The 14157-nt window shown below is 47.3% G+C and overlaps 1 protein-coding gene across 2 annotated transcripts in view; it reads left to right on the forward strand.

The window, feature by feature from the left end:
- The first annotated feature begins 108 nt into the window (after positions 1–108).
- EIF5B (eukaryotic translation initiation factor 5B) overlaps positions 109–14157 on the forward strand; it is a 60762-nt gene continuing 46713 nt past the window's right edge. For both annotated transcript variants that reach the window (XM_088454125.1, XM_088454126.1), the window contains exons 1-2: positions 109–309; positions 12970–13086. In XM_088454125.1, coding sequence (XP_088310251.1) covers positions 275–309; positions 12970–13086 — 152 coding nt within the window. In that variant the 5' untranslated portion in view covers positions 109–274. The remainder of the gene's footprint in view (positions 310–12969; positions 13087–14157) is intronic.

Below are 14157 nucleotides of genomic sequence, written 5' to 3' on the forward strand. Positions count from 1 at the left end.
TATACCGGCGGCATTTCTGTACAGTACCTGTAGGACAGGATGATAATACAGCCCGTAAACTGATATAGCAGAGCGGTGTCATTCTGTGCGATATGACGTCATTGTTTGGTTCTACGCGGGCGCTGGGCTCTGACGTCACCGTACGCAAACAGCAGTGTCAGGCGCATGTGCCGGGGAGAGAAGCAGCAGCAGCAGCCTGTGTCCACCATATGCAGCAACAGCGAGCAGAGTGTCAGAGCCCGGACTAAGCACATCCTGACCAGGCAGCGCCATCATGGGGAAGAAACAGAAGGGCAAGGCCGAGGAGAGGTACATATGGCAGGGGGGCCATCGTCACCCTGCCCTCCCCGGGGATGTGCTACTGGGGGTGTCAGAGGCCTAGGATGCCGCGGCTGCCGGTACACTGTGAGGAGAGCGCTGGCACGCCGTGCCTCTACCTGTGCACAGGCCTCTGTCAGGGAGGATGGCATGTGCAGGTGATCTGTATGGCATTAGGTGTAGGTGACCTGTATCCTCCAGCTGCTGAGAATAACAATTCCAACTTTTCCTCTCAGGACATGACGTTCCTCCACAATATGTCTTCTTACCTGCTGTGCATGTTAGTAAACTTATGTACGTAAAATGATCTGACCATTCATCTTAATCAATTAAATTGTAATATGATTTGAAAACACATTGCAGTCAAAGGCTGGGTACACAACAATAATAGAATGATGTGTCTCCCGGCAGATGGGGCGACCAATGGAACAATATTGCAGTTGCCCATACACACTGAATGATATAGTGTGCTATGTCGTACATAATATCTTCTGATTGACCCTGCAGCATGTCCAACCCAAAGATGTCGCGCACAATCAGGCGTACACACTGAGCTCCACACCATATGTAGTTCCAATCTGCCTTGAATCAACATATTGTGCTGATTTCGCTTTAGTGTGTACCTAGCCTAAAGTTATATACACACTATAAGATTCTGTCCAATCTGGCTGGTTGGAACGAAAATTGGTAATATATGGGTGCAAAAATGATCGAATATTTGTTCCAAAACACTGAAAAACAGCCAAAAATGGTTATTCAGAGAAATTGGTTAAATCTGATTTGTCTGAACACGTTTTTGTCAGTTTTCCAGCATTTGGGAGCAAATGGTTGACTGTCATTTCCTCTCATACATTACCAGATTTTCGTTTTAACCAGCCAGATTGGACACATAATATAGTGTGTACCTAGCTTAACAGGTCTTCTTGATGATGCTCATACAACTGTGTTCCTGCTAGTGTGGGCAGGGACGTGCTCTCGAAAAGGGGATGTGGCCCAGCTGGTGACTAATGTGTGTCCTTGGGACAATCCTCCTCCAATGGGCGGAATTCAATTGTTTTCATCCCCTATCGCGCCCGACGGAGCTATTCTATTCTTGCTCCTGTCGGCGCGATCAGCTGCCAAGCGCTACATTTCAGCTCGCAGCCCCTGGGGGATGAGAGCTGAAATGTGCGAAAAGTGACATGTTTGGGCGCCCAAACATCACTTTTTGCGATTGCGCCCAGCACTTTGGTCGGGTTTAGCTGCTTTACGCGGCTAAACCTGACCTCTATGGGCGATTGAATGGCGGCCCGCGATCTCCTGTCACTTTAGACAGGAGATCCGGACCGCGTAATCAATTGAATTCCACCCAATTTGTCACACTTGGAGGTGTGCCCAGCACTTACATAGGTGCTGGGCTTCCCCCAAGCTCTCCCCTCACGGGGAATAGATGCCGCACGCACACCTTGTATTGCCAGCTCTAGATTGTTTGATTAAAATGTATGTGCTCTACCAAAACTATTATACATAGAGGGGTATTCAATATGAAACGTTAACTTCACTGTCGAAGTTAACGTTTCATATCAGAGTTTTTACCTGCGTTAAAGTATCGGGCGCGCTCCCGCTTATACCCGTATTCAATATAAAATTAACGAAAACGGGAAACTCCGAAGTTGGATTTACATAAAGTTACGAATTTTTCCTTAAAAAAATTGTAAGACCCCCCCTAAAGTAGTAAAAACATGTGGGAACACTATGGGTACCCCCGTTTTAGACTTTAATTGAAAGTCGGGGATTTAAATAGCCGCAGCAGGTGTTTTTTTCCCGACATTGAAGAAGTGATGCAGAAGAGCACTTAGGTTATTTTTTTCGTTTTTTTAAGTGGTCCCATCAAATTTGGGGTACATGAAAATGGGTACTAGCATATTTTGATGTCACTAAAGTAAGTTTTTAAAAATTCTGCATTTGTGCACCTGCCGCTACAATTCTATTCTAGAAAACATCTGCCGCATACTTGCAGAGTACCCCTGAACCTATTTCCCTATTGTTTAACAATTTTTTCCCATTTTTTTTTTTTACCCCAATTTTTAAATTAATTTTTTGGGGTGTCCCTATTTTTTTTTTAAACTTTTTTTGACACAGTTCATTTTTAAATGTCATTCCCAGGGGTGCAGGCTATGTTTTTTAAGCCTGCACCCCTAAACCCCAATTCTGCACTTTTTTTCGACACCTATTCAATGGTGAAAAGTTATCCCCATTTTTTATTAAAGACTTTTCAAAACTGCGATAAGTTTTTGAAATTGAATACGGTGTAAAAGTCAAACCTGCGATAATGACGTCAAAAGTGCGATATTAATGCAAAAACGATGTTATCGCTCCCATATTGAATACCCCTGATAATGTCATATTAGTGAGCTACTGATAATCTCCTGAAACATCTACACAACTGTCTCTTATCAGAATGGATGATATTTGAGAAATGGTGAACATGTGGGTAGAGATTTTTTTTTTTGTATTTCTTTCCAGAAATCCCATAGAAGGGCACAGTTAGTCAGGTTCTTTAAGCCACCTTCTACTATAAAAGGCTGGTAACATTGAACACTAGCTTATACTGATTGAGCTGCACAACAAATGTAAATACAAGCTGCTTTTTACCGTGTTAAGTGCTGGCTGCGTCCAACACTTGCAACCAACCCTTAAGTCCTACTTTATACGGATTTCTTCGGATGAGGTCGCTCAGAACAAGAATAGCTTCCGGTCATTTTAGATGGGAGTGATAATTCAGTCACTTCAAGTTTTGTTTAAAAGCACATTGCTCAAATAACTGTTTCACCATGGATAGGTTTCAGTTGCACTTAAAGTCCCGTATAATCCTTGTGCTGCTGCATACACCTCCTATTATTACAGTATGGAAAACATTGCTTATCTTTGCTCACACCTCTATTCAAATGTAATTTTATTTTCCTTTAAAAATAATTTGCCATGGAGACGCTTTGCTTGAGTCTCCCCATGTGTATGTGTGACACCAATTATTTTGAGTGAACTCATCGCCTCTCTTTTTGATGATTAAAACCCACCAGTCATTCATCGTGGTTTGAAATCTACCTGTTCCAGACCAATCAAATTGCAAGTGTGTGTGGCAGAGGGGCTCTAATAAACCGTTTTCAGAAACATAACTATGATTTAAAACCTGAAAGGAGAATTGTTTCTGCAAAGGTCAGGTGAAAGGCAAACTTTCAGTGACTTCAGTGCATAATTAACATAAAGTACTGTATTTAGGGGGCAATTCAATTCCGAATGATGTCTGCTCACGCTGTGCTGCTGTGCACATCCCTTGGAATTACATTAGAGCAACAGCGCTCATTTTCCTGGGCACCCCTGTGAGAGTGCGAGGTAAATGAACAGTATGACAGATGCGATGTGCTGGCATTCCGTTTGCAAATCAGTCGGAATTGAATAGCCCCCTCCTCAGAAAGTCCTTAGATGAAATCTTAATTGAATAGGATCCATTAAACTGGGGAGGATGTTCAGTGCTTATGCATTTCTGTGATGATAGAGCTACAATATTTAAGTAAATAGGGAGTTTGCTATGTGGGGTTTTATTTACTTTGTGGCACATAGCCGTAATCTAGAGTCTCCACCTTTTTGTGAAATATGAACTAGTTGATATTATATAATATGACGTTATCTCAGGACGAGATTTTTCTGCATTTTTTGTTTTGTGTATTCAGATCTCTGGTAGATCTTTGTTTTAAAATATAAATAAAGTATGCGATTTAATTTAGAGAGTAGATCACAATTTTTCTTTTTATGTTTTGATTTTGTTTTTAGTAAAATAAGGGAATGTATTTTCTATGCTGTACTGCATATTCCATATCTCTTATATCTGAATTCTTGCTTTGCACAATTTTTATTTCCCCACATCATTATTTTGTATCACTATGAAGCAGTCATGTTGTAGTTATGCCCATTACCTTGTACTGATACAAATGTTGTGCGTATTGTCACATACAGTAAATGCCTTGTCCTGTTCTGAGCATGCCCGAGAATTAGCTGACTCTGTGTGGTAATATAGAAGTATCCAGACTATTAGTTTGTTACAAACGGCCATTACCTCATCATTCCTGGTGAAGTTATTGTTCTGCTGACTCTGTTTCATACCACTGGGTGTGTGGGGTTTCTTCTTAGTTACAAATCAAGTGACTAATATGTACTATATAAAGGCATATAATGAAGAAGCAGCTCTTCTTTCCCTGTTGTAGCTTCTCCCATATTTATATGTTTGTTTTGCTGACAAGCATGCATTTATTTTTTACTTTCTGTCCCTCCTCCTTACTGATACCTATGTAATTGTTGCATGGTTTGTTAGTCTTTATTATACTTTGTCTTAAGGAGGGTACACACTGACAGATATATTAGCCGATCAATTGATCAGCCAATGTATCTGCTGCTCGTTGGCCAGTGTGTACCCGCGATATGTCTGAACGTTGGCGTTCACTGACATATCGCATTGGCTGCACTGCACAGCCGATGGACAGATATGTCTGCAGACATATCTGTCCATCGTACACACACAGCGGCAGCTGCGAGGAGGGGGGCGGGACATGCCCCCGACCTGCTGCCCCGACCCGAGGGCACAAGCAGATGATGGCTGTTCAGTGTGTATGAACGACCATCATCTGCAGATATAGCTGTCAGGTGTGTGCCCACCTTTAAACCGGTTACACACTATCCAATTATCGGACTGATCAGTCGATAATTGACTGATCGGCCTGATAATTGTGTAGTGTGTGTATGCAGGAACGTTAGCTGATAAGACTTCATACTCTACTGCAAAGGGCAGATCAGGATAGCGTGTGCTGGACACGTAATCTCATTCCTGACCTCCCGATCCCATTAAAGAAATCAAAAGAGGGTACACACTGAGCAAAAAATGCTCATTGTGTACGGGTACACAATGATCCGATAATCGCTCCGTCAGATTGGAGCATTTTATCGGATTGACATCCATTCTTATAATGTGTACTCCCCTTTAATTGTATACTAACCTGTTTGATATTCAAACTATAGTTTTGCCATATGCATCATAATACAATCGATCAATTGTAGTTCTAAAATGAGACGTCACGGAAATAGTTATTTTTTATAAAATGTTTAAACCATTTCCGTTGTCACTTGGCATAACAGAAGGGTTATGTAGTCTGAGAAAATTTTTGTGTGGAGTTGGTATAAATACACCAACTCTAGCTTCAAAATAAAACCTTATAATATATAAATATCAGCGACCAGTGCAGAAAAAGGGCTGAAATTCTCCCTGCCCTTATGGCGGCACCCGCCGAAACAGCCACACCCTGTAGGGGACGACGACACACATATGTCACCTTTTCTAGTGACTACGCCCCCTCCACTTATTTAAGCACAAGAAACTTCCATTTAATTTTTTTTGTGTTGGTATGTAGAATTACTTTTATGTATTAATGGTATTATGGTACTAGGCTTCATTTTGTGTGCTGTATAACTAAGGAAATTGTGTGTATCCTATTACATAGTTATTTTATTCTGACATTAATTCCAAATATTCATTGATAGACATTATGTACCTGGGTGTGTTGGCCCTTCCTGTGCGTTATTTGCAGAGAGTGCTCCTAGGGTGAATACATGTATGTCATTGTACAGAATGTGTGGGGTCATGTAATGGACAAGCCATGAGGTTGAATCATGCTCACTATGTGGGTAGTGAACACAGGTCAAACCCTTAGTGATTGCTGTATATAATGTAAAAATGTCCTATTTTAATAATAATTTTTTTTTTTACAGTGGGAGTATAATATTGTATTCTATTTTTATAGCTCCTTCTTATTTATGGTCTATTATTCAAAAACATTATTTCTACTTCAGGGTCCATAGGGTATCCACAGGATACCTTGAGGTATAGGTGTGACGTCAGTCGCAGGGCACCAAAGAGTTAAGCTTTCAGCCTCCCAGGATGCACTAGGTCCCCCTCCTATACCCCGCCCCCGGGCCAAGGCACCCCAGTTTAGTTTGGTGCCCGGCCGGAGTCGGGTGCACCTGTTGGAGTGGGGGCTAGAAGAGCCCCTGAAGCTTATTCTTCATGCAGCTGTGGCTGCACAACTGGATGAACAGCATGGACAGTCAGTCCTGACGTCCATGCTGTCTTCCCTACACCCCGCCGGTACCAGAACGCCGGTACTGATCCGGGGATGCTGGTGGGCGTCTGGGGTCACAGCTAGCGGTGACCCCAGATGCTCCGGACCATGGCCGGATTCAAGGGGGACAGAGGTAAGCAGCGGGGTCCCGCGGTGGGTCCCCGCTGATCACATGGTCCTAAGTCCCCAGGCAGGGGGCTCCCTGGGGACTGGCTGCAGCGTGGAGCCAGGCGACCAACCTGCGCTTCCACTACCCCCTGGGACAGCGGACCGCAGCAGAGCGGTAGCGCTGCGGCGTCCCAGGGGTTAAATGCATGCCAGGGGAGCGCGCCTTCCCTGTCTCACAGCCGGCGCCTCCCCCGCTGCACACAGCCCTCTCTGCATGCTGCCGACTGGTCCTGTGGCAGCGCTCCTCCCCCAGGCCAGCCTCCTCTCTGCTCCTCGGCGGCCATCTTCTCCAGAACGCATGGTGAACGCGGCTGGAAGCGCTGGACGGAAGCATCGTGGTCTGGGTCCCCCCGCATACCTCTCCTCCGCTGTGGTCAGGTCTGTGTATGCAGCGCTGTGTCCTACCAGGCCCTGTGTCTGTGTAGTTGAGTGATCAGCGCTGTTAGTGCAGGAATTGTTATTTTTCTGCATTGTATGTGACTGTGCTAGCGCTGCTGCCTGTAATCTTTTCTTCTCTAAACTGTCAGCTTTATTACTGTCCCTGTTCTTTCTGCTAAAGCCCTTGCGGTGCGGTGCTGCAGGGTGGTCTCTCGCCTATTTAATACTTAATTGGTGAGAGAGGTCACATACGTGGTGCCATCATGTCTGAAAGTGATTTTCCCCTCCGGCTACAGTGTACCACGTGCAAAGTACCGTTAGCGGAGGGGGAGGGTAGCGCGGAGGGCCTTTGCCGGCAGTGTTTGTCCATGGCGCGGCCTATTACGGTTACAGCACCGGTACAGGAGCCGCCCTGGGCTTGTTTCGCTCAGGCGTTAACAGCTTTAGTGGGCCAGTTAGCTCCGCAGCCCGCGTTTACTCCGATGGGTTTGTCCCAGCAGTCTGTGGTGTCGTCACCCATGCAGGGGTTCCCACGACAATTGGTGGTACCCCACAGTCTCCCTATTTCCCCGCTCCCGGGTTCTCAGGAGCCAGCGTGGGTTAACTCCCTGACGAGTTCTGTACAGCACTTGTCGGATGTGTTGCAAGGGGAGTCTGTGATGCGGTCTCATAAAAGGCCGGTGGCGTCTCTGTCCGCTCCTTATGAGGAGTCCAAAGTATATATTCCTGGACTTATTCGGGCGGTCCGCACAGCCTTGGTGATTGAGGACGAAGTTCCCCCAGCGGCTAAATCTAAGTATGCCTTTTTCAAAGATGTGAAGGGCGATGCCACAGTCTTTCCTCTTTCGGGTCAGTTGGTGGACCATTTAGAGGAGGCGTGGAAACAACCTGGCAAAAGATACCAGCCGCAGAGACGCCTGGCGGTGGCTTATCCGTTCGCGGATAATTATTTTGCTAAGTGGGAATCCCCTCCACAGGTGGATTCTCACGTGACCCGTCTTGTCCGTAGTGCCACATTGCCGATGCCATCCATGTCCTCCCTTAAGGATGCTACGGACCGCAAGGTAGAAATCTGCCTGAAGTCCGCTTATTCCCTTGCAGGGGGGGCAGCACGGCCGGCTATGGCCATTTGCTGGGTTGCCAGAGCGATGGAGCGCTGGGCGGATTCATTAGAGGCTTCTTTTGAATCCGACTGTCCGGCCGATCAGGCGGAGTTGATTGGCAATCTCCGTGATTCGGCCACCTACATCAACGAGGCGGCTCTAGACATTAGTACTCTGGTGTCTAGAATTTCTTCAGCAGCGGTAGCTGCTCGTCGCACCTTGTGGCTGCGATCCTGGAAGGCGGACGCAGATTCCAAGAAAGGTCTGGAAGCGTTGCCGTTTACCGGAGAAGTTCTCTTCGGTCCGGATCTGGATAAGATTGTGGCCACGCTGGCGGCAGCCAAATCTGCCTGTCTCCCGTCGGCCGCTGCTCCTTCTGGTTCGGGACCATCGTCCTTTCGGTCATCTAGGGCCCAGGGCAGGCCCAAACCACAGTCATTTCCTCGACAGGCTGGCCCTAAGAAATCGGTCAAGCCCCGGAAGCAGGCATGGAGTACCAGACGTCCGGCCCCCAAGCCAGATGACAAGCCTGCGGCCTGACGGTCCGGGCCTCCCTTTGGGGGATCCCAGGGTGGGAGGCCGCCTGCTACAGTTCGCCCAGTGTTGGTCGACCACTACGACAGACACTTGGGTTCTGGAGGTGGTTTCCCACGGATACGCCCTCTCCTTCCGGCACAGACCCCCGGCTCGCTTCTTCACCACGGGTCTCCCGTCAGACCGGAACAAGGCTACGGAGCTGCGGAAGGTATTGCACACTATGCTCCAGGCTGGAGTTATAGTGGCGGCTCCATTCTCCCAGAGGGGCCAGGGTTTCTATTCAAATCTATTTTTGGTACAGAAACCCAATGGGTCATATCGTCCGATTCTCAACCTCAAAGCACTCAACAAGTCTTTGCGGGTCCCGAAGTTTCGGATGGAGACCCTACGGTCCATCATTCTGGCGCTGGAACCTGGGGACTACTTGGTGTCATTGGACATACAGGACGCTTACCTGCATGTCCCTATTCTTTAGCGCCATCAACAGTTCCTCAGGTTTGCAATCAGCAGCGACCACTTCCAGTTTCGGGCGTTACCTTTTGGCCTGGCAACAGCACCACGTGTTTTCACCAAGGTGATGGCGGTCATGGCGGCTTCTCTGCGGCTGCAGGGAGTCCGCATGTTGCCGTATTTGGACGACCTGTTATTGGTGACAGGATCTCCAGAGCTCCTGTTACGCCACTTGGACCTGACCATTGCACTGCTGCAACGGCACGGCTGGCTAATCAACTGGCAGAAGTCCACTCTAATCCCGTCTCGGAGGATTCTGCATCTTGGAGCCTTATTGGACTCGGGACAGCAAAGGATCTTCGTGACGGAGGACAAGATCTCTGCTTTACAGTCAAGGGTGCGCAGTTGTCTGCACAGCCACCGGGTGTCCTTACACTCGGCGATGAGGTTACTGGGCTCCATGGTGTCGGTGTTCGACATGGTGGAATACGCCCAGTTTCACTCCAGACCTCTGCAGCACCTGATCCTGTCCAAGTGGAACGGGCTGACTCAGTCTCTGAAGTCCCAGACGATTGTGCTCACCCAGGAGGATCGCCTGTCCCTTACGTGGTGGTTACAGACGACCCACCTCAACAAGGGACGTCCGTTCTGGGTTCCAAATTGGGTCCTGTTGACAACGGACGCCAGTCTTCGGGGCTGGGGAGCAGTTTCGGGTCCACACTTGTTCCAGGGCAGGTGGACGCCGACAGAAGCGGAGCTTCCAATAAATATCTTGGAACTCCGTGCGGTCTTCAATGCTCTCCAGCAGGCACAGCGGTTTCTCCAGGGTCGCCCGGTGCAGGTCCAGTCGGACAACACTACCACCGTGGCCTACATAAACAGGCAAGGAGGAACTCGCAGTCGGGCGGCTCTCGTAGAGGTCTCTCGGATCCTGGTTTGGGCGGAGCGCAATCTTCCGCCCATATCAGCGGTCTTCATCCCGGGAGTGCTCAATTGGGAGGCGGACTTTCTAAGTCGCCAGGACGTTCATCCGGGGGAATGGTCCCTGCACCCGGACGTTTTTCAACTACTGGTGGACAGGTGGGGTCTTCCAGAAATCGACCTCATGGCGTCCCGGCACAACAACAAGTTGCCGGTGTACGGGTCTCGCACAAGAGACGAAGGGGCGTCTCTGGTGGATGCTCTGTCCGTCCGGTGGACGTTCCGGTTCGCATACCTGTTCCCTCCGGTCTCCCTTCTTCCACGGGTAATCCGGAAATTCAAACAGGAAGGAGGGACGCTCCTGTTGATAGCTCCCGCGTGGCCCAGACGGCACTGGTTCTCAGACCTTCAGGGTCTGTCCGTGGACATTCCTCTGCGGTTGCCGCTACGACCGGACCTTCTGTCTCAGGGTCCTTGCCTTCACCCGGACCTGACTCGGCTGTCTTTGACGGCGTGGCTGTTGAGACGGCCATGCTGAGGTCCCGGGGGTTTTCCAGCTCTGTGGTGCGTACCATGTTACGAGCTCGGAAACCGTCTTCCGCGAGGATATACCATCGCGTGTGGCATACGTTCTTCCAGTGGTGTCGACCGAGAGGTTATGCACCGCGGGAGTTTCGTCTGTCTCGGATTCTCGCCTTCCTGCAAGCGGGACTAGATCATGGGCTTCGCCTTGCTTCTTTGAAGGTACAGGTTTCGGCCCTATCTGTCTGGTTTCACCGTAGGATTGCTACAATCCCGGATGTGCGCACCTTTATGCAGGGCGTTCTCCGCATTCAGCCGCCCTTTGTTCCACCTGTGGCGCCTTGGGATTTGGCTGTGGTCCTGAGGGCTCTCCAAGGACTGCCGTTTGAACCACTGGGCTCAGTGGATCTTAAATGGCTAACAGCTAAGACTGTTTTCCTTCTGGCCATTGCTTCGGCCAGACGTGTTTCTGAGTTAGGGGCTCTTTCTTGTAGACCCCCTTTCTTGGTTTTTTATGGGAACAGGGCAGTGCTCCGCACTCGGCCCGAGTTTCTTCCCAAAGTTGTTTCCCAGTTTCATATTAACGAGGAAATAGTTGTTCCGGCCTTTAACTCACCGGGTCTTTCCGTGGGTGAGGCCTCTTTGGATGTTGTGCGGGCCTTAAGGACTTATGTTGACCGCACTTCTTCGTTTAGGAAGTCGGACGCTTTGTTTGTCCTCTTTGGCTTCCGTAAAAAGGGTTGGCCTGCTTCAAAGCAAACTTTGGCAGCCTGGATCCGTATGGCTATTTCTGAAGCTTATCTTCATGAAGGCCTACCGGTCCCTCCTTCTCTGAAGGCTCATTCCACTAGGTCTGTGGGTCCTTCGTGGGCAGCTCGACGTGGTGCCTCGGCAGTTCAGATCTGCAAGGCTGCTACGTGGTCTTCTGTCCATACCTTCGTGAGGTATTACAGGTTTGACACCTTCGCCTCTCAGGATGCTTCCTTCGGGCGGCGGATTCTCCTTTCTGCACAGGAGCGTCCCCACCCTTAAAGGATACTGCTTTGGGACATCCCCAAGGTATCCTGTGGATACCCTATGGACCCTGAAGTAGAAAATATGAGATATGGTAAGAACTTACCCTTGTTATCTCTATTTCTACGAAGTCCATAGGGTTCCACAGGACTCCCGCCCTGTCGCACCTGTGCTGCAGATGGGCTTTGCTCTGGTCACCGGTTTTCCGTCTCCCTCTGGTGAGAATGTGATTCTTGTATGTGTCCAGATCTTTGTTCTCTCTCTTCCTTCTCCTCCTCCGGCCTATGGCTTGGTAACTAACTGAGGTGCCTTGGCCCGGGGGCGGGGTATAGGAGGGGGACCTAGTGCATCCTGGGAGGCTGAAAGCTTAACTCTTTGGTGCCCTGCGACTGACGTCACACCTATACCCCAAGGTATCCTGTGGAACCCTATGGACTTCGTAGAAATAGAGATAACAAGGGTAAGTTCTTACCATATCTCATATTTTACAGAAGTAGATATAAATATTTTGCAGACACTTGTAATGCTGTAAAGGTCCCTTTAATTTGCACTCACACAAATAGTCTATGTACAGTAGGGAAATTCAGCTTCAGTTTGGGAAGTTTCCACTTTCTGATTCAATCACTTGAAACCATCTGGAATGCTATATTACAGGGTGAAGATGGGCTGTGCTTGTCAGTGCCTGATCAGCATTCAGCAGCCATTGTCTTACAGAGGGTTTATCAAAGGTTTCACTTGGCTGAAGGAATGGAACAGTGCTTATAAGGAGCAGAGCGGCGATTTGTATGATTTAATATTTTAAGGATTCCTTAATGTGCTGCAGGTAACGTGTATGCCATGATCTGATTGAGCAGGGTCCATTTCTGTATTGCTGTAATGACAGAAACATTGTATTTCTTTTGATTTTAAAATTGGTGCAGTGTCATTAGTGCTTGAATGTATTAAATATGTTTGAGTTCAATCGTCTAAGCTTACGTCTCTACTAAGGGTCATCTACTTGTTTGACAAACTTCCTGCAATAGCTGCATTAAATTAGAGCTTCTATAGAAACTGCATTGTTATCAAACCATGAATTGAAAACTATAGTCCTTATTTACTGTTTTGTGGGCAAAGATATGAAAATTGTTCTTTATACATCCATGTAAACAAGCTAGACATACAGAGGTGCTGCTGTGATCTTTCCGCCGTTCATTACATTGTTCTGATGTGTACCCAGTATCCGATATGTCGGCCCGTCGGATTGACCTTTCGGTTGGGTACACCTCGCTCAGTGTGTACCCAGCTTGACTTGTATTCCCTGGGACTTCATGGTATATCAGCACTTTTTAGGTGGTGTTTAGTGGGGCTGTGTACTAATTCCACACTACCTGAAGGAAACATTGCTAATTGAACTGTTCTCTTTTTAATTGCAGTGGCAAAGATGATGTTGATCTCGATGCTCTTGCTGCAGAAATAGAGGGAGCTGGAGCTTCCAAGGAGCAAAAGGGAAAAGGAAAAAAAAAGAAGGAAAAGAAGAGGCAGGAATTTGAGTAAGTGCCTGAGCTACACATGCAGAGCGATCGGGGCAGATAGAGCGCTGCGATTTTCTACCAGGAAATGTTATGATCACACACCCAGACCGTGTTCCCTGAAAGTGAATTCTACGGTCAGTCTGTCCTTACATAGTAAAGTGATTGCTGTTTGCCCTACAGGTCTTATAACTGGTATCAGTAATTACCATGATATTACTTATTTTCTATGCTTACTGTGACAAAATAAGGTGTGTAATGTATGTTTGTGGAGATCTGTACTTTATAACAATTTTTCAGGTTTCATTTGCATAACTTCACAAAGATGCGTTCCCACTCCCTATATCCCTGTTAGTAACATGATTTGCAAGTATTTTTAATCTATTATCCTCTATCTTTTAATGTAAATACGTCACACATATGCTCTTTGCGCATAATTGTTTCCTGAATTGCAAACAACCTTGTTTTAGTGAATTTGCAAGCAATTTATCCCCATACTAGTTCTTTCTCCCACATCAGAACTACAGGATGCCTGTTACATATCACTGTGTGTATCACTCAGTTATCCCAGATATTCTGAGAAGTGTAGAGGTGCGTATCCACTAGGCGATTAAAAGGAGTGTTTGAATGATAACGACATCGTTATCGTTCAATCACTCATTAATCGTTCACAAATCGTGCATTAAAATGTTGAAAACAACCAGCGATGCGCGCTCCCGCTGGTCGTTTCGACAACAGTCATCGCCTAAACATGCCGGTCAATCTGCTGATAATGACAGATTGTCCATGTTCGGAGATGAGGGAGAGTGCCTGCACTGAACGACCTACCATTCAGTGTAGGCACTATACAGGATGAGGATCGACTGTCAGATTACAATGTTGTAATCCTACTGTCGTTCCTCTATCGCCTAGTGGATACGCACTTTAAATGTTGTGCTTCAGTCAAGAAAACATTGATCTGATCTTCTGGCGATATATGAATCGTTAGAATGAGACGAGATGCTCTACCGTAAAGCCTGTAGATCATTCTTTCATGCATTTTTTATGTTTCATGTTATATCCAATGAACTGCATATGTTTTAAAGAGGAAGA

Source organism: Taudactylus pleione, unplaced genomic scaffold (assembly GCF_031769625.1).
Source record: "Taudactylus pleione unplaced genomic scaffold, aTauple2 ptg000609l, whole genome shotgun sequence".
Lineage (NCBI taxonomy): Eukaryota > Metazoa > Chordata > Amphibia > Anura > Myobatrachidae > Taudactylus > Taudactylus pleione.